General features: G+C 41.6%; 2 protein-coding genes across 2 annotated transcripts; one reads left to right on the top strand and one right to left on the bottom strand.

Annotated features, from left to right (window-relative positions):
* Positions 1-2,558: 2,558 nt before the first annotated feature.
* On the top strand, positions 2,559-7,228 carry LOC107185949. Its single transcript, XM_015573726.1, has 9 exons — positions 2,559-2,678; positions 3,051-3,137; positions 3,386-3,636; positions 4,458-4,712; positions 5,404-5,515; positions 5,596-5,872; positions 6,380-6,536; positions 6,667-6,764; positions 6,843-7,228. The coding sequence occupies exons 1-9, from the start codon at positions 2,559-2,561 to the stop codon at positions 6,992-6,994; spliced, it is 1,509 nt and encodes a 502-aa protein (XP_015429212.1). The 3' UTR covers positions 6,995-7,228.
* Positions 7,219-18,582, bottom strand: LOC107186017 (huntingtin). The gene is made up of 15 exons (XM_015573811.1): positions 18,293-18,582; positions 18,020-18,200; positions 17,657-17,935; positions 17,450-17,591; positions 16,807-17,379; positions 16,136-16,728; positions 15,749-16,062; positions 14,363-15,673; positions 10,256-14,288; positions 9,360-9,565; positions 9,107-9,281; positions 8,040-8,453; positions 7,571-7,731; positions 7,399-7,486; positions 7,219-7,336 (listed from the first exon to the last, which is right to left on the bottom strand). The coding sequence occupies exons 1-15, from the start codon at positions 18,379-18,381 to the stop codon at positions 7,238-7,240; spliced, it is 8,658 nt and encodes a 2,885-aa protein (XP_015429297.1). The 5' UTR covers positions 18,382-18,582; the 3' UTR covers positions 7,219-7,237.
* Positions 18,583-19,448: the final 866 nt, after the last annotated feature.

The following is a 19,448-nucleotide window of genomic DNA, read 5'->3' as shown; positions in this document are numbered from 1 at the left end:
CATGCGCATAATAATCGAACCGGTGTATTCCTAAACTTAAAACCTACATTTTCAGATTCCATTAAGTCAATACTACCACCGACTAGATATCCTAGTGATACTACCAGGAGGTATAATAAAAAGTCAATATATAATTTTTGGTCCGGCAAAGTGAAAGTTTACCCTAAACAGGGTAATAATACGATAGGACATTACCTTGGTATGCCAGATGAATGCTTCAACCCCTCCAGAGGATGGAAGCAAGAAGGACAATGTCGCACCTGGCTTTTCGGTCCTCCGCCTATCCTTCTGTCTGGCTCTGGCCGCTGATATTCGCGCCTCGGTTTGTCACGTCTGTAGGAATGCTCCATTCCCTGTCGAGGAACGTGTACACGAAAACGCGTCGCTTATTCGCAGCTCGTTGCCCAAAAGATCTTACCGTTTCGATCGAATAGCCCTGTGAACGTGTCTCGTGCGCGTGAATAACTTCGACAGAAATTTCCGCCGCGTCTCGATCCGGACGATCCGGAACCCCGTGGAGCCGTATCGACTCTCGGTCATACCTAAATTCGGTTACGGCGACACGTTCTTTCCGTCCATCGGGCGAAACCACCGACAGGATTAGCCGAGGAAACGTGAGGAAAAAAAAAATATTTTATATTCTATAAATCGTAGAGCTGACACGCACACTGGGAACAGTCGATTCGCAGGCTTTTCACGGCTGGCATGGAACGTCCGAGTAGGCGGTGAACGAACGATTCGAGAGGTCTTATTTATCAAGAGGATCCAATTGATCTGATCGAATTTATTGAACCGGAGAAGGGAAAGGGAAATGAAACAGGGAAAGAATTTCATTTTACTTTCCTTTATTCGAATAATACGAATCGATTATCTTTAACCCTCTGAGTCCTAGTGGGACTTCAGAGTCCCATATATTCTAACGAATTTTTATTACCCTTCTGTTCATATAAAAAAAATTTTCTTCAAAATATGTCGACCAACTTCGAAATGTACTAAAAAGTAGAAATAATTTATTTGTTTATTATTTACAGAGAAATGCAACAACGGTTAAGAAAACTTATTTTCTCTTACTAAATAGCTTTTAAAATTATTTAAAATTGTTAAGTACTTATGTGTCATAGCTATTTCTTCAAAGAGTCGTACTATTCTGTATTATTTGTTAAACAATGTTCAACAAATAATGTGTGTATATCTAACATTAGCAATAATTGTTTTTAACAAACATACATAAAAAAACGGAATAGGTATTTAAAATGATGACAGTATTTTTCATTACCACTATTTAACCATGATTTTCCATATTAGAAAATTGTTTAAGTATATATATTTGTTATACTATATTTTCGATCAATGTTGAAAAAGAATTACTCTAAGTCCCCGGCGGAACTCCTACGTTCTATATCAGAAATCCATGATTTTCACATTCTCATGCATTCCAAACGAATAGCTTCCAAATCCAAAGTATAAAATATACTATTTTAACCTCATAAGAAACTTCCACGACAAATTTAAAATATCCCTGGACTCAGAGGGTTAACCGGAAATCGTATGATCGCTGGTTTCCATTTTATCTCCTCAATCTCTGTGCAGCGAGCATTACAACATTTTTTTTCTGTAAAACTGTCCACGACAAGGATTACAGTGGACGATATCTGTTCCACCAATCGATTTCCACTTCCCTGTCGTTCATAATTAATCGTAGCGTGCCGTGATTCTCGGGGCGATGCTCGACAAGCCTGAGGTAAATCGGCAGGTTTTCCTGTGGCGAAAGTAGTAGAGAGCTTCTCGTGCACCTGGAACGATGCCGAAAATATCGACGAACGCGTCTGCAAAATCGGGACCGAGGGAAAACAATTACTTTTACGACGATGAGATACTACCGGACCTCCAGGCTCGACGGAAAGCCCGTCTGAACGTCTTGAATTCCGTGCCAGCGGACGTGCCGAAGGAAATCGGTATGAGAACGATCACCGTGAAGTCGAACGCCGGGAAATACTTCGTGGAGTTCTCGAGCGGCTCGACTATACACGGTTTTAAACATTTCGTCGCTCCGAATAGACATCCCATCGAGAGGTAAATTGAGTACTTCGTTGATCACTGTCAAACTGGTCATACACGATTGATGTCACGGGGTTATCCCCACCAGCAGGGGGTATCAAGCGCATAATTTATTACCCCGGCGCATAGTGGTATATAATGACTTATTTTTTTCAAATCAGTCTACAAGTCTTTTTATCACTTTTTTTTTAATTTTTCGTAATAAAATTCTCCAGCCATCTGTCCATCTTAAATATTCAATTTCATCGCTCATTTGCTTATATTTAGCGAAACACATAGATTTTTAAGATGATCAGTATTTGTTGACATTTGTTTATCTCTGGTTACGAATTCAAAGACAAATTTTCGAAATTCAAAATGGTGAATCGAAAAATCAACTATAAGAACGAATTTCAATTGTGTAACACAGGCCTGGGCAAATATTCGCCCGTGGAACCACATAAACAATAACACCATCCCCCACCACTCGCTTCTGTTGTGTCGTCATCCTCGGGCAGGAGATGCTGACTGTCCCCACTTTCGGCACTCTCGAAGTCCCTACTCTGGTGATGGGATTGGAAGTGGGCCAGTCACACCATTCGTGCAATTCCTGCCCGAGGGTAACAACACAACAGAAGCAAGTGATGGGGACTAGTGTTATTATTATGTGACTCTACGTGTGAATGTTTGGCCAGGTCTGATGTGATATATTAAAACGTGCAATATATAACGCAATATACTTCAGTATACTATAATACAAAGTGTATAAGAAAGTTAACATAAACTTCGATGAAAGTATCTCTACGATTTCAACAATTATAAAATGAAAAATCTGGAATGCATCATTTTGACGGGTTCGGTAGTTCTAGTGTTAAACAAGAGCTTATCTAACAGAGAATTTACCGGTGTGTAACACTTACGGAAATTAATCGTTCAAAGTTTTGAAAAAGTGATCTCAGTGTGACTGTGTCAAGTGAATTATTCGGGCTTGCTTATTTTATGAATTCAAATAGGGCATCAGGGGTCAATTGAACCATCCTCCAGATTCTCTAGAAATCGTGCCTTCGGACTATCATCTTTTCTTAGCAATAGACAACCATGTACGAATATCGGCGATTTCAAAATTTACAAGTTTTCGAAAGGGAGTTGAAACACTGTTTTGGTACCAGAGAGGAAAACTTTTATAAGAAAGGAATAAGAAGGTTGTTAAATCTTTGGGAATAGGTAGTAAAAGTCAAAGGTCACTATTTTCCGAAGTACTGTTTGATCCACATTGTGTACCATTTATCTTCATTGATTAAAACGGCTCGAATTTTCTTCGTTACCTAATATGTAACTTCCCTCGAAGTCCCCTATTGTTTCGCTCGATAACGGTTCAATATTCGGAATTCCTCGAAGATTCCTGGCAGTCCTGTTCGTCGTCGGTGCACTGGTATGCTTGGTCTTTCTGTCGGTCCTCTTCTGGAATCGTTATCAGAACGACGCCACAGTGATCACGTTGAATAATGACAGCGAGCGATTCAAGATATACAAACCGGCTATGTTTATCTGTCCGATGCCGAACGTAGACGAGAGCAAGATACCACAGGCGTTCGAAAAGTAAGAGGATAATACAGGGGAACAGTCTATTGTATCTGTTGCCAGGGATTTAAGAGTTGATTTTGTGTAATTTAGTACTCCTAGTCGTGAATATACCATAAATTTTTTTTTTTACTCTAAATTTTGAGATATGCATGTGTCTTAAATATTTATGAAATACAGTGATTCCTCGATGAATGCGACACGAACAACGGCGTTATTCCTACTACTGGAGGCCCCCTTTTTGGAACCAATCAAAACAGAGTAAACAGAAACTAAGCAGAGGCTTGGCTTCGTGCAAAAAACAAATTTATAAAGGACTGAAAACCTTTCTCGAACACTCATCGAGACATTACTGTATAAGCAAAAAGTAAGAAACATAGCAATTTCTATGATTCTGAATTAATTTTATTTATGAAAAGCTATTACAAGATACAGGATAATTACATAGAAAGTATTGGAAAGTTATGAAAACAAAAAGTACACAATCACTTCCATAAAGTTCACCTTGAAACAAAATAAAATCACTTATTTTATTCATTACTTTGGAAATCACTAATCCGAAAGTAAACAAATTTCAAAGGATGATTTCGACAAGAGTTATCGAGTACTTCGACTCGACGAAAACGTTAAATTTCAAAAGAGTTTCGATTATTTTGAAAATCGCAGCCAATTTAGTTAAAATGCAGATGTAATGCGAAATTAGGATCCTCGTGTACTCTGAAACAGATCTTAAATCCCTGACATAATGAATACAATTTTTTGTTTGTACCCCAGTGTAATTTATTGTGATTCGATTGGTCGTCGCGGGGCCTACCGGTGTTGGGTATTCCATTTTGTAGACACGGCATCGAACGTACGCCGGAAGCGGAACAGTTCTTCACATTCCTGTCGTACGTTAATTACGCGGAAATGGACAAGACACCGGACTTCGATAAGGTGCCGTCGAATAAATGGCTGGAGATTCTCCACGATATACGGAGGGACATACCGCCAATCAATACGAAAGAACCAGATCCGTACGAGGCTTGGGTGGTCACGGAAAATGGCATCTGTCTGGCGAAGAGAAACGTGTTCGCGGTCTACGCTACGTATAAGTCTGTAATATTATTGAAATAATTGCACTGTTCGAGAAATTTTACCTATTTTCCTATTTCGTCACCGTTAATAAACGTCTATAAGTTATAAACGTTAAAAACCGTTAATAAACCTCTGATAGATCGTTATGAGCTGAATACAAATCTGCAAACTATTTTTCCCTAGCACGTTCAGTTTTTTGAAAACACTCAATTTTAAAGAAAATTGAATATTTTCAACTTCGGAGTTGTGTCGTGCTTTTACAGTAACAATTATTCGGTTGTTATATTATAGTCATATAAATATGTTTAAATAATTATCAAAGGACACCGAAAAGGCAGCAATTGGTTGCCGATATTCTTCAATTTATTTCGAAAGCTAACGATCTAGGAGAAAATCTAATCACAGCATGCAATAGAGCAGACCTTTCTGCTAAGGAAGGTGTCAAAGAAAAGTTGCCAAATCTGTTTTGTTGTCAATGAAGAAGCGAAATAGTTTAGCAAAATACGCGTAGCACAACACACTTCCAAAGTTGGAAATTTGCAACTTTCTTTAAAATTGATTTTTTCAAAAACTGGACGTACTGCTGGAAAAACGGTACTCAGCCCATAAAGATCTATCATGAACGCCTATTAACGGTTATGAGGTATTTTACGTGTCGAACAGTGTTATTCCGTACGTGTTGCACTGTTTATTTCACTTTCGTGACAGGTATTGGATAAGCAACAATTGGACCACCGTCCCGATACCTGATGAGGTACCATTTTACAATCGCGACAACGACCGAACGCTGGAAACCGTCGCTATGCAGAACGAGGCGCTGGTACCGTTTAAATACATATATCATTGTATCAATATACCCGATCGTTGCGGTGTATTTAATCGTTTTTCTTTCAACTCCAGTTTGCTATGTGCGACCCTTTCGAGACATTATCCTTCGGGGGCCAAACGAAATTGATTCAGCTACGAATGGTGCAACGTCTAATCATGTCGATATCCGAGATTAAGACGAAGTCAAACGTGAAAGAGTTACATGTGCATCAAAGGAAGTGCAAGTTCGTCACCGACGGTGGTTTGAAGACGTGGCCGGTTTACACGAGGAACATGTGCACGATAGAGTGCAGGATGCGAGTGATCGAGAAACGGTGCAACTGTCGGCCCCACTTCGCCAGACCAATAGGTTGACAGACTAACGAACGGGGCATTCCCAGCGTTAACTTCGATTAATTTTCATATGGCCAATTTTTTATAGTCCCTATATTTTTGAAAATTTGTCCATAAAGACTGACTTTTTTTTTCAAATTTTTGAATAGTCCCTCGCTATTATAACATTGTATTTCTTTTAAACAATCGCACAATAAATGGTTAAAAAATATTTTTTTTAACTGAAATAATTTTTATTATGTACTCCGGTACCTAAGTACCTTAGTTCAATAGTTACGATTTATTGAAAATAGGTCGTCGCTATATTTCAAGCAACTGTAGAATTAACAATTTCAAAAATTTTCAAAAATCCTTCGAGATACGTTTATATATCACTGAAAACTACAACATATCCAAGTGTCAACAAAATCGGAAATGTTAGTCCAATAAGAGTCTGATTTCGCGTGGAATGCCTCGAATATTAATTCATAATTACAAACGAATTTTAATGTAACTTTTCATTAAAGAATTAATGTATTTTTAGGTGGTGTGAACGTTTGCAACGCGAGGCAGCTACGTTGTATCGGTAACATAACGAAGGACCTTTTCTTGTCGGATAATCCGCCGCCATTTTGTAACTGCCTACCGAACTGCAACTTAATTCGATACCAAATGGCAGACAGCGGGGGGACAAGCACACTGTATTTATCGAAACAGACTCGTAAACCTTTTGGTGCTCTTTTTAATAAATCCGACTTTTCTTTCGGATAACTCCGAGCGCAAAAGTGTCGATTTAAGGGAGGCACAACGTAACAAAGTAAATTGTTTCAGGAATGTTCCGACGAGTTCAACGAGTATTTCTCTAATCATTGATTTTCCGAAGATCGTTTACTACCGATCGCTGTTGTACGGCTTCACTGGCTTTTTGAGTATGTATAATTGACATCGGTTTAGTGAAATGAAGAAAAAAAAGAAATTAACGATTGAAAAAATCTTTGGCTCTTTAGCTAGTGTCGGAGGAGCTGCAGGATTATTTCTGGGAGCGAGCGTCCTGTCATTCGTGGAAATATTTTATTACGCGACGTTTCACGTGTGTTTTTACGCGAAACGGGTGAAGGAAAAGAATAACAAAATGTATAAGGTTCCTTTACACGATTAAGACGGACCGATGTATACTTAACAAATATTATTTATTTTAAAACAAGTTGTTTCTTCCCGACAGAGTACACGATGTAAAATAAATATCGTCATATAGATACTACTGTACACAAGACACGACATCAACCCGGCATTAATTGTACAATTTACAAGGAGAGTAAAGAACAATCCACCATTCCCAATGACTATCTCCCGTTTTGATTTATACACCTCTCGCGTATCGAGATAGTCAACAAGACTGTATCTAAAACGATGCTAAAATATCGTCGAAAGGAGTTCCCGGCTCCTTCGCCGCCGCTTCGAACGTCTCCACGAACGCCTTCTTCTGAGTGTCTTTAGATAACTGAAAAAAAAAAAAGCATAACATTCTTCGAACTGTAAACGACACCACGTTCGATTACCCACATTGTGATAAAAATCCGAAGCAGCGATACAGAGTATTTTTTTGTCCTCGTATTCGTATTTTCCAATCCTCGATTGGACGTACGGAAATCTGCAGGGAACGTTAAGAAAATTTTGCGAACAGACAGACTAAAAAGTGGACTAAGTAGTTATTCATTATACGACGAAAGGATACATGGCTCTCAACCAATGATTCGTCGACGAACTAATGAAGAAGCAAGACAAACACCAGGTCGACATCGTTACCGGTAAACTTTGAATGAAATTTGGCAAACTGAACACCACCCAGTCCTGGAGAAGCTCCATTTGGGCGCAGGTGCACGCTCTCTCGCAGACCTGCAACAAATCATCACTTCGACACATTGTTCAACACCCACGTTTCCAGCTTATTCTTTCAGAGTGGAATAATTCTAATAATATACAAGGTATCTGCGCGAACAGTATACAGTCCGTTATTTCTTAAACCATTTAAAATACGAGAAAACTGTTTACATAAAATTTAATGGCACGAGAGAGCTAATTAACGGGCTATAGTGAATTCTTTTAACATTATTATTTTCACAGATCTTGAATACAGAGTATGTATACTGTTCACGCAGCCACCCTGTAGAATATTCCGTTTCCCTCATGGTGAAGTTACAAACTTTGAAGACCACGGCGGACAGTAATCTCGGATGCGGCTGTTGCGGCGACAGAAATTCCCCTATGACTTTCGTCAGGATCTCGGACGGCGGAAAGAAGTCGCCGAGCGCGCCCGACAGAACTGTACAGAGCAACTCCACTTCCATGGAATATCCTTTCCTGATCTTGTCGAAAATCGCCGAGGTACGTTCTATCGAACGGACCAGAGCCTCCGGTTCTATGTCCGGCAACGGTTCCTCAATTTCCGGTTGGTTCAACCTGTCGGCCGCTTCCGTGTACATACTGGTGAGCAATAGCTGCAACGCGGGCAACGATAACATCGGGCTGGGTTGCCTCAGTCGGTCGATCGCCACCTTGACTATCTGCTCGGCCACCTTTCCGATCACGCTTTTCGTGATCACCAATCGCTCGAGTCCCTGTCGATTCGATCGGTAAACAATGCAGTGAATCATCGATGAGTGTTCGACGACTCCTCGGCACTGAACATTAAATATTTCATAAACTAACGGTCATACGCAGCTAAAACAAATATCATTGGCTTTGGAATTCCAAGCTCTATCACTGTGCCAAACCTACTGATCTGTATACAGGGTGTCCCAAAATAGCTTCGACTCCCGAAAACGAGGGGTTCCTGGGTTGATTTGAAACAACTTTTTCCTTAGCGAAAATGTTATTCGAGGGTTTGTTAACGAGATATTAACGAAAAACCCCAGCCAATCAGAGCGCGCGTCTGTCGACAGAGTTCCCGCAGTAGCGTTGGCTACCAATCGCAATGCATAGCAAGTTCATAAAGCGTGATAGCATGTGAATGAAAAGCGTTAGTTACTGTTCCGGTGTACAGGCGGCGAAGGTGGTTTATTTTCAAAGATGGCGTACCTTAAAAAATCAACAACCCATGCAGAAGTACCCATCCCGTATCCATATACATATCAGTAGCTAAACCTCATTAAAAAGTCAGCATTACACCTGAGTACCTCTCCTTGTTAGTGCCGCGGAACCTTCGAACACTCATCGATGATTTACTCTACAACACAATGCTCTTTGCGAGCCTAACTTATTGTTAGTATACCTGCAGAAGGGTCTGATGCAAACTCGAGGAAATATTCTGGGAGGTCAGCAAGGTGAGAACTAATTCCAGTACGGCTGGAGCTTCCGTATCCGGCGGTGTGTCCTCCGCGTGCTCCAGCAGAAAGAACACCAGAGCCCACATAACGGCCTGATGCTCCTCGCTTTGACTAAGCACACTGAGTACAGGGAAAAAGCAAGTTAGTCTGTGACAAAAGAAAAACGGCCCGGGTGTTCCATTGCACACACGTGTTTACCTGTTCGAATCCTGAGCATCCAGATGCTTCTGTATATACTCGATCGCCAGTGGGTGAACGATGTTCATCGTTTCCTCGCAGTTCGTTAGCACCGCGCTTTGTAGCAAGTACATACAACCGTGAAGAGCGGCAACCCTCGCGGGTAAGAAACCTGACTTCAAGTTGATATCGATCAGTCGCTTGACTTTGTCCAACGTTTCGAAATCCTGGAAGGTAATACGTGAATTCATTGTATAGTAGTGATTTCATTGTACGTACACGGTGTTCCACACGTAAGTGTCGCCAGATTTCATGACTTTGCTCGAACTTTACGAAAAATCGCGTTAGACAAAATTTGGAACTATATTTAAGTGTGCACAACTTTCGTCAGTCAGAATTTCTTTAGTTACACGTTTTGGGGGCGATATAAATGTTACCATTTATTTTTTAACCGTAGCTACCGCATTTTTAAAATATTTCTCATTAGTACAGATCATAAGAAATCCAACGACCATAATGACACATGTTACAAAAAAGAATCGAGCGTTCGATTATTTCTGAATGGACACCTTGATATAGCTGATATAGTACAACGTTGTACAATTTCTGTTGATTTTTTCTACGTTATTTGTATTTTTTTCTGCAACATATTTATAGTTGTTAGATTTGTCACGATTCGTCTGAATGAAAAGTATCTAAAAAAAATGTTATAGTTTCATTTAAAAAACAGGAGGTAATCATCCATTTGTCCGAAAAAAAAATGCAGATATAAACATTCTAATTTATGAAAGCTATGCACACTTAAATATAGGTCAACTTTTGTTTAACACAATTTTCTGTAAAGTTCGACGAAACTCCTGAAGCTTCATTTACGTGGGACACCCTGTATATGCGATAATGATCTCTAAGGAACGCACCAACGGTGTCAAGACAGCAGCCGCCTTGCATACGCACACCACCAAGTACTGATGCAGAATCACATTTTCTACCGTATGAACCCTCGCGATCTCCAAGCACGTGTCCAGCATCCATTGGTGCTGGCCCCGTTCCACGAACAACTCCGAAATCGCTAGAACAGACTTGACCGTCTCCGTCAGCAGTTGCACGGGCGTGTTGTTCTGAGGTGACATCCAAGTGGTGTAGAGCTCTACCAGAAACCGAAGGCAAGAGTCCAGATCGAGGGACGAGGACATCAGGGCGTCGTTTCGCCTGTTCTTCAAGTTCAGCACCGAGGCGTTCAGCTTGTCTTCGTACAAGTTGCACATGGACCACAGATATGACACCGATAGCTGGCTGTAGGTGTATCTATTCGTGCTGGTGACCCTCTCGACGTTTCCACGGTGAAACACGTGGTCCATCTTCAAGCGACCGTCGATGGTCTCGAAGTCGTTCATGCACTCGTACTTCCACGCGAGCAGATCTTGGATCGCGTGCAATTTCTGCGTGCTGACCTTATGCACCGACAGCTGGGGATCCCTCGGATGATGGATCAGCGTGGACGCACGCGAGTTACCGGGATACGGAAGATACAACGTCTGCAACAGCAGCCGCGTGATCGCTAGGACGGCCCGGCTGCTCGCTTGGATCAACGTCGGTATCTCGTCGGAGACCACGGGCTCGTTCTGCGATAGATTCAGCACGCCCAACAGTGCCATCCAGATCTCCTCGAACTGCGGCCGGGAGATCCAGCCCAACAGATTGATCCTGTAAATAAACTGCTCAAGAATCTCCACCTCCAGCAACAGATTCGACTCGGACGGCAGCAACGGGATGTAACATTTCGTCGGGCCGGAACCGAGCAGGTCCCAGTGTTGTTTCCAGACCAACGGCGGCGTCAGGACGTACGAGTTGCACAACGGTTGCCGGCCGACGTTCACGATCAGGTCTTCGATCGTCGTGAACAGAGACTCCGGTATGTTATTCGACGATCCTTCCTTCCGGTACTGTTCCAGCCAGGCGACCAGGGCCGCCATACGGACGCAGGCCTGAGCGTAATCTTTGGTCTCCACGTCCTCGAGTGCCGGCTGTAAAGCCCGTGCATCTATAACCGGCAAAGAGTCTAGTGTCGTTAGGAGGTACTCGACGATCCTCGTCAATGAAGCGGCAGCGGTACAGACCCACGAGTATCGCGCGCTGTCCCCGAGCACTTTGCACGGCCCGGGGTGCTTCAAGATCTCCGAGGCGCAGCTCAACGCCAGCTCCATGTCCCGGGGTCTCAGCTTTTTCGTATCTGAGCGTATCATCCAGTGCGTGGTCTCCAGACAGAGAACCGAGAACTTCGCGAGATCCTCCTCGGACCTGATGTCGATTTTCCCTAGATCGTATCTGGCCAATTTCGGCAACGTTCGCATGTAAAGCTTCACGGCCGGTATCAGCATGAACAACACGTCCCAATACATAGACTCGTTTAACAACTCGCCGAGACGAATCGCGTATTTCGTCTCCTTCGAGTTGACGCTCGGCTGCTCGGGATCGTAGATCCGATGGGGTTTCGGCATTAACTCGACGACGTAACGGACGTGCTCCAGCAAGCATTGCTTTGCCGCGCTGTACAACGGACTCGCCTCGAAATTGAAGTCTTTCTCGTTCTGGGCCGCGCCGAACTCGAGCTTCTGGCACTTCTCCACGCTGGTGCGCGCGCCTAATATTATACAGGACTTCAGGATCGCGATATTGAACTCTTTGCACGTAAGGATGCCGAGACAGTCCTCGTAATTCAAATTCTCCAACAACTGTGCCGCCTCGGACGTGTTGTGACCGACGTTCGGACAGCAACATCGTAATTTCACCTGAGATAGAAACCAACTACGATCCAATTGGATACTCTTGACGGTGGATGGATTGAACGGTCTACACTGGTCCAGCTCTAACGGCGACAGATCGTAGTATTGTATACCGAGCTTGTTCAAAAGACTGACCAAAGATCCGTGCTTCTTCGCGAGTTTCGTCGTTTGTAGAGTATCCATGATCTTGATGAAATCTTCTTTGGCCAGCTGCTTGGTTACATCCGCGACTGGTGTGGTCAATAGGATCTCCACTCTTCGACTAGCTATTTTAGCCGCCATTCGTGACAAGGCCAGATACTTTGTGGACAATAATCGCGGGATCAAGGTCATCAGAACCGCTCCGCTTTGCGAATGATGGGCGCCCTCTATGCATTGTAGGAGCCGCTTGACGAAACTCGGCCGCGACAAGTCCGTACACTTGGTCGCGATCGCCTGCACCAGCAATCCGCTAGCCGCCGGATTTCTGTGTACAGCCGCGGTTAATAGATCCCGGGCGGGACTCTCGATCGCATTGTTCACCGTCTCCTCGGTGTGGTTGACCAGCAGCCACGTCAGCGGCTCCGCGTCGTTCAAATTCTCGCATACATAGTCGCAGAACAATATAATACCGCCTTTACCGATGATCCGAATGTTGATGCTGCTAGAACAATCGGTGTTCTTCCCGTCAACGAGGATCGAATGTACAACGTACTCCGAGCGTTGAGTGGCCAGCACCTTCGACCAGAATGTCATTTCGTTGTACCCTAACAGAGTCATCAGATAGATCCATTGGCACGTTAACGTCGGACAACTGTTCCCAATGCTCAGCATCAAGTAATTCAGATCGCCGATCGGCAGTTTCTCTTCCTCGGGCACGTTGCGACCTTGAATCATCTGCATCGTCGCGTTCGCGACCTTGCAATGACTGCCGGACTCGAACATGTGAATGCAGAGCTGGAGGAAAAATGCGAATTGCTGGAGCATGTAACGGTCGTTTTCCAACGACTCGACGAACTTTACATACGGATCGTTGATCCTGTGATCGATCAGACCTAGGAGACTGTACACCTTGGAGCCGACCCAGCTGATCACTTTGAAAATGAATCTGGCCAGTATTCTCTCGGGTGGGACGTCGATTGATCGCGTGCCCAAAACATTCAACGGATCCATCCTACTGCAAGAGGATTCCGGGAATAGGAACGATTGCGAGAATTCGGTCATGTTCGCGCTCAGATCGGATAACCGTGCGAGCATCGCCTCTTCTTTAGCGCAGGAGATCAACGATAGTAGGACGACGTTGATCATTCCAAGCCATCGTTTTAACCGCAAACTCGACGCGATCAAGTTGTCCTCGGGTATAACCAGAAGCACTTTCAATAGTGGATCGACCGGCCTGAAGACTGTCGGGGATATCGCGGCGAATAATTTGATCAACGCAACGTGGGCGTTCTCCGATTCTATTTGTACCCTGCCGGCGGTCAACATCGGCAGAACGGTGTCCATTGTCATTCTAGACCATCTCCGCCATTTTTCCTCGCCGTTGCCGTCCCCGCTGAACCGAGACTCCGTGAGGCATAACGCCAACAATTCGATGATCTGATAATACTCCGCGAGACGCAACAGCATCGAGATCAACACTTCCCGTGTCGTTTCCAATTCCCTCTGCTCTATCGGATTCGAGCTCGCGTTACGTATCAGGAACACGTCCTCGACGACCGGTGCAATGGCCGGTATACAATGCGTGAGCGCAGGTTGCCCACTGGCCATCAGACCGTCGCACAACTGGATAATGTTCGGGACAGTTATTATGGTCTTCGAGTGATTTTTCTTGTAGGACAAGTGTACCAAAAAATTGAAGATCTCCGGCAAAAGATCCTCCGTCTGCTGTACATGGCCCTCTTCGATAAATTCGAATTGCTTCAACACAAATTCAATGAATATTCCATCGGAGTCCAACAAACAGTAATTAACACGAAGCTGCACCAGCTGGCTAAGCAGCATTAACACTTGACACTGCAGCAGCACGTTACTTGTCACGGTGTATTGCTTCAAAGATTTTATCACCATCGGCTCGAAGAGACGAATAAACGAAGCTATCGATGTCTTCTGATCCATCGAACGGGATAAATTCTTGAAGACCGATGAGAATTTTCTGTCCCCTTTTCTGCGTAACAATCCCACCCATCTGAAATAGAAGGAAACGGTTCACGTAATGAGATTGCAAGTGTTGCTTTTTTAAACGGACCATAAGATATTCACCCTGTATCCGGTTCATTTTCACCTCTGCAATTGTTCCCCATACATTTGATCGTATCTGCCATTTGCCTAGCTGGATTTTGAAAACAATGGTTGTAGAATCCTTTAATGTCGTCCCTTAATATAACGATTCTGTCGGTGTTTCTTTGCCCCTCCGATTCGTTCCATTGTGCGTACACATTTGTGCTGCACAAACATTTCAATAGCTGCTGCACGCACTGGACAGTCGCGGTTGGTGAAAGAACGACGGTACTTTGTAGATAATATAATGTTTCCTCTGTGATCTGAGCTACCTCATTGAAAGACACTATTTCAAGAATCTGAGAGAGAACATCCAGGACTGCGTTCAACAAGGACAAGTACATTTCACTGGCATCTGGCTCCAAAGTGCCCAAGTAATTCAAGTGCGCCGCTTTAAGGATGTCGTACATTTTCATGTAATGAGGCACCGAGACGAACGCGCCCATTTGCTCTTTCCCGAACTTCAAGCTTCCGAATCGCTCTCCCTTCTCCTTCGACTTCTGTTCAAAGATTACCTTCTTCTTCGGGGACAACGTTTGCGTGGATGTTAATGTCGTTAACGTCGACTTCGTGCTCGATTGCGCTAACTGGACGTCGTCAATGATATGAACAAATATATTCAATACCCTGACAACGTGCGTCAACAGCAGTTCTATTTGCTTGTCTCTGAACGTGCCCGAACTTTTGGATGGATCATGTGGTTTGAAATTGCAGAAAGCCAGACCTGACGCCAAATTGCCAGCAAGTAGAATCAGGTGCCTGTGTGTCGACAAATCTAGACTTATTGGAGACGATGAGAGCAAAGGCAGAGCTAAAGACAAGAGACCGTTACTAACTGAAGATAGCATCATGTCGCTTGTAAAGTTTGTTTCGTTAATGTCTAACCGGCTACCATTCTTTTTATGAGACTTCTTCAACAATGTCTTTGGTAAAATGCAATCCCATCCCCGAATATATACTGTAGTAGTATATGCAACGCTTAAACGGAACAGAGCTTCGCAGCAACCATACACTAAATATTTGGACGATTGTACTGCAAGAATTTCAGCGAACATGTTCACTATAACAGACAAAGAGTATTCTGCATTCGGATGATAGTATGCTCCATTATGAAAATTTAACGAAGCAAATGGTTGTATAGTCGTCTTAACAAATAATTTTTGTTTCTCTTGACAAGACGACAGTTCTAAACTACTTCGGCTTACGGCACTTAAAAACTGTTCCGCGTATTGCACAGCTTTTCTTGTAACAACATCCTCTTGCGATTGTTGAAAGTATAACAAGGGAATGCTCCTGGAAAAAGGTTGTGTTAGTGTGAACACAAACAATTCGACGATAGAACAATGTAAAGACTCTGAAAAGTCTTACTTCACGATAGCATCTGATGCTGCGTGTCTAATTCTCTGATCGGGATCGCCTAACAGCGTTACGATAACATTCGTGAAGTATTCTTGAAACATTGATCCACCAGTTATATGTTCAATAGTAACATACGATATTTCACTTAAGAGTTCTGCTAATTTAATTTTCACCAGAAAATATGGATTCTTTACTAGTTGAGGCAATGCGGTTAACAGAGTAATTCCATGATGATTGTCGACAGATTCTAATAATTCCGGTAGACATAAACTAAGCGCTGTTAGCGTCTGTCGACACGTTGTAGCAGAATCATCTTCTAGTCCCTGTTTTAAAAAGAATCAATCAACGTTCTTCGAATGTTATCAACTTCTTAAAATTTTTACAGTAAGTGTTCACCTGTAAGAGTAACTTCACCAAATTTTCTAACGATACATTGCTATATGCTTTCGTTTTCGCGACTTCAGTTTCAAAATTTTTGAAAGATCCACCATATTGGGTAAATACAGACTTTAAGAATGTGCCAATAATGATCGATATATTACCTCTAATTTGAGGATCTGGATGATTTGCAAACAATAAGATATCTGTTATCATTTGTTCGGTTTCAGTGTTACTCGATTCTTTGGAAACAGGCATTAAGAACAGATTCGGGCAAAGTTTTATGATAGAAGCCAGGCAGTTCAAAGCAAGGGATTTTACGCTAACGCGAAAGTATTTATCTGGCGTTATATGGCCAACGTTGCCGGTTAAAAGAAAAGATGACACCAAATAACGACAACAAAATTTTAGGGGTATATCAGAGTCCGTGAAAGTTCCAATATCCATTTCGCGGAATGAAAACTCCAAAGAATGCTTTTTAGGAGAACCAATAGGCGATGCATTTTTTTTCGAGATATCTACTTCTTTTCCGTCGTTTTGTAAACTTGGATGAACTTTCTCTGTTTCTTCTATTTCGTTCCCAAAATCGTTACCCTCTTCTACGGCCTTATCTAAAATAAACATTATTATGAATACTGTAATCTTCGCACAATGAACGTACACATTAAGAGCTTATACACTTCTCTTACTATCAGCAACACCAATTTTCAAACCACTGTAGATCTCCTGTTCGTTTCCTTTCATTTCCACAACATCGCTTCCACATTCCTTCTGAGCCTGTATATTCTGAACCAATGTGGATGTATCCTCAGCATCCAATATACATTGTTTGATTTCTGGATTCATTTCCGATGTATCAGATTCAAGTGAATTTAAAGTAGATTCCGAATTTTCTCCACAACTGGTGGTAGCACTTGAGATACTCATTTGACTTAAGGATAACATTGTATCACATTGATTTAATACTATCCTACTACACATTATACCATGATTTGATAACAATAAAGACACCAAAGCTTTTGGGGGTGACTTGAAAAGCTGAGTCAAAGTTTCCAGAGCAGCATTCACAACATTATGATCAGAGTGCCATTTTGTATAATGTAAACATAGTTCATAGATTTGCAACAATCTGTTAATTTGCATGGTCTCGTCGTCTTGAAGTTCTCCAATATTACATATGTGTGGCAAAATTAGTCTTACACAACCAAATATACCAATGATAGCTACACGACTAGCATGCTCATTTATAGGCACTATCATACCTGTCATAAAATAGCATTTAATTACAGTGGTGTCTCATTTATGTATGCCATATTTAAAGAAAGTGTTTACCTAATAGATAATTTAATACATAATTAAAAAAAAATTGTGGCTTTTTGCAATTTAAGCATGTTGCTAGAATCATGTTTGCAGAAGCTCTTCGGAACACTGCTGATGGGAAATACACATTCATAAAGAATGCTTTCAATAAGATCTGTAAAATGTGAATACACATCAACTTATGGGTACGGTAAAGAGACATTTACTTTTGTAAAGTACCTTAACATCATTGTCTGTCATAAATGGCCCCAGAGCTTTCATAATTAAAGGTAATGATTGAGACAACGTTTCAATAACAGCTTCTTCAGACCGGTGAGCAATGACTACTATGCATGGTATTAGATTAGATACATATGCTTTTCCCCTTATAGGGCGAATCATATGACTAAGAAGCCCGAATCTCCAAAGAGCAGCCCTTAATGTTCTAGCTGGTCCATTTTTTTTAATTTCATTGTAAAGTTCTAACTGAACTTTGACAATGTTACTGTCAGTCATTGCCTAGCAAATAATAAAACTGTTAGAATCTTAAGCTATATTATAAATACGTAATGTTAACCGGTAAAGAATGTACAACTATTATACCCTTATGATCTTATTTAAAGTTTCATCTGCTATCATTCTGACATCGGACTCATCATCATTGCATAACCTTAATAACGTTTCAATTGAAACGCTAAGAACCTGAGGAAATTTTGGTGCCAATTTGACAGTTGGGGAACACATTCCTTCCGCTATTATCATGCAACATGCTACCTTGTCTTTCCTTCAATGAAGAACAGAATTTTTAGTGTGACATTTTTGCTATCATTTTGATCATTATTACATGAACAAAAGAAAACCAACGTTTCCCTGTACCTGGTGCTTGAATCTAATAGGAGTGCGTTCAATTCGTGGGTTGTTTTTAAAGCCTCTACGGCTTTCAGAACGTTACTTAACGATACCATTTCTGTTAGAAGATATTTTCATCGAGTCGTTTCTCACTTTATACAAATCAAATTTCTGACGAGTGACATTTTGATGATATAGGCCGAATTTATAACAGACATATCGTACGCTCAGACCTACATGCTACTCAGTATCATATTTATTTATCGTTCAAACATCAAGATTTATAAGTTGCTGCTGATGCTGACAAGCTTCTTTCAGCTTCTTTAATGGTATACACGACATACATTATAGAATTGTATAGAACAGTGATGGATAACTCAGCACCCGCCAACCTCACTGGCGGGCAACGGCGTGCAGCGTGCAGCGTAAAGATGGCGTGCAAAATCACTAACGGTGATTTATCACAGTAATCGCCGAATCACGATTACGGTCGTGATTAAGTTCATTCGCAACCGTGATTGCGATTTTTTTATCTTGAGTGAATCTGCTCACTGCGATCGTAAGTCCTTGATCTTTAAACAGAAAAACGTATTCAATATGATTTTACGATGAATTACATTACTATTCGTGTTTGTAAAAATCAGTACAAAAAACAAGAAATTCTAAAAGAATGATTTGCTAGGTAACATGTAGATTATAATTTATAATCATTAATTTATTCATTATTCTTCATTGTTTCTAATTATTCCTTCACTGTATACGATAAAACCACCGACTAGGTATAGAATACACCTATCATCCAATGCTTTTTTCTGTCCCACGTTCATAGAGCTACGTGACACTGTTACCATTTTAGTGTCAATACCTGACGTTACCGATAAAGCATGAATTCTGAGTATTATTAGCACAAATGAAGTGTTATATATTTCATTCATATTGCGTGTAACTATATGATTTGACGGGAATAAAAATATCCGATGCTTCCGTTTAAGGTTACAGGATAAATATGACAGTCATGAAACATGAAACGGAAAAGTATATATTTTTTCACTTAACTACAAGACAATTTATTCTGAATGCATTGTTAATGAACATTTTACTAATGTTACTTTTTACATGTTCTTGTTTTATTCGTTTTTATATCTTGCCTTACATTTGTATATTTGTAACAGATAAATTCAGA

The sequence above is a fragment of the Dufourea novaeangliae genome, unplaced genomic scaffold (genome assembly GCF_001272555.1).
Source record: "Dufourea novaeangliae isolate 0120121106 unplaced genomic scaffold, ASM127255v1 scaffold54, whole genome shotgun sequence".
Lineage (NCBI taxonomy): Eukaryota > Metazoa > Arthropoda > Insecta > Hymenoptera > Halictidae > Dufourea > Dufourea novaeangliae.
The sequence above is the reverse complement of the archived record's forward strand: the minus strand, read 5'-3'. Positions and strand labels throughout refer to the sequence as shown.

Bases quoted from the DNA above. Each gene is read 5' to 3' on its own strand.
- LOC107185949 (XM_015573726.1), top strand. From the start codon at position 2,559: ATGCTGACTGTCCCCACTTTCGGCACTCTCGAAGTCCCTACTCTGGTG. The intron at 3,138-3,385 runs GTACGAATATCG...CTTCCCTCGAAG, and splicing joins TCTTAGCAATAGACAACCAT to TCCCCTATTGTTTCGCTCGA. The intron at 4,713-5,403 runs GTCTGTAATATT...CTTTCGTGACAG, and splicing joins GCGGTCTACGCTACGTATAA to GTATTGGATAAGCAACAATT.
- LOC107186017 (XM_015573811.1), bottom strand. From the start codon at position 18,381: ATGGTATCGTTAAGTAACGTTCTGAAAGCCGTAGAGGCTTTAAAAACA. The intron at 15,674-15,748 runs GTAAGACTTTTC...ACCTTTTTCCAG, and splicing joins GCATCAGATGCTATCGTGAA to GAGCATTCCCTTGTTATACT. The intron at 7,337-7,398 runs GTGGGTAATCGA...TTTTTTTTTCAG, and splicing joins CTTCGGATTTTTATCACAAT to TTATCTAAAGACACTCAGAA.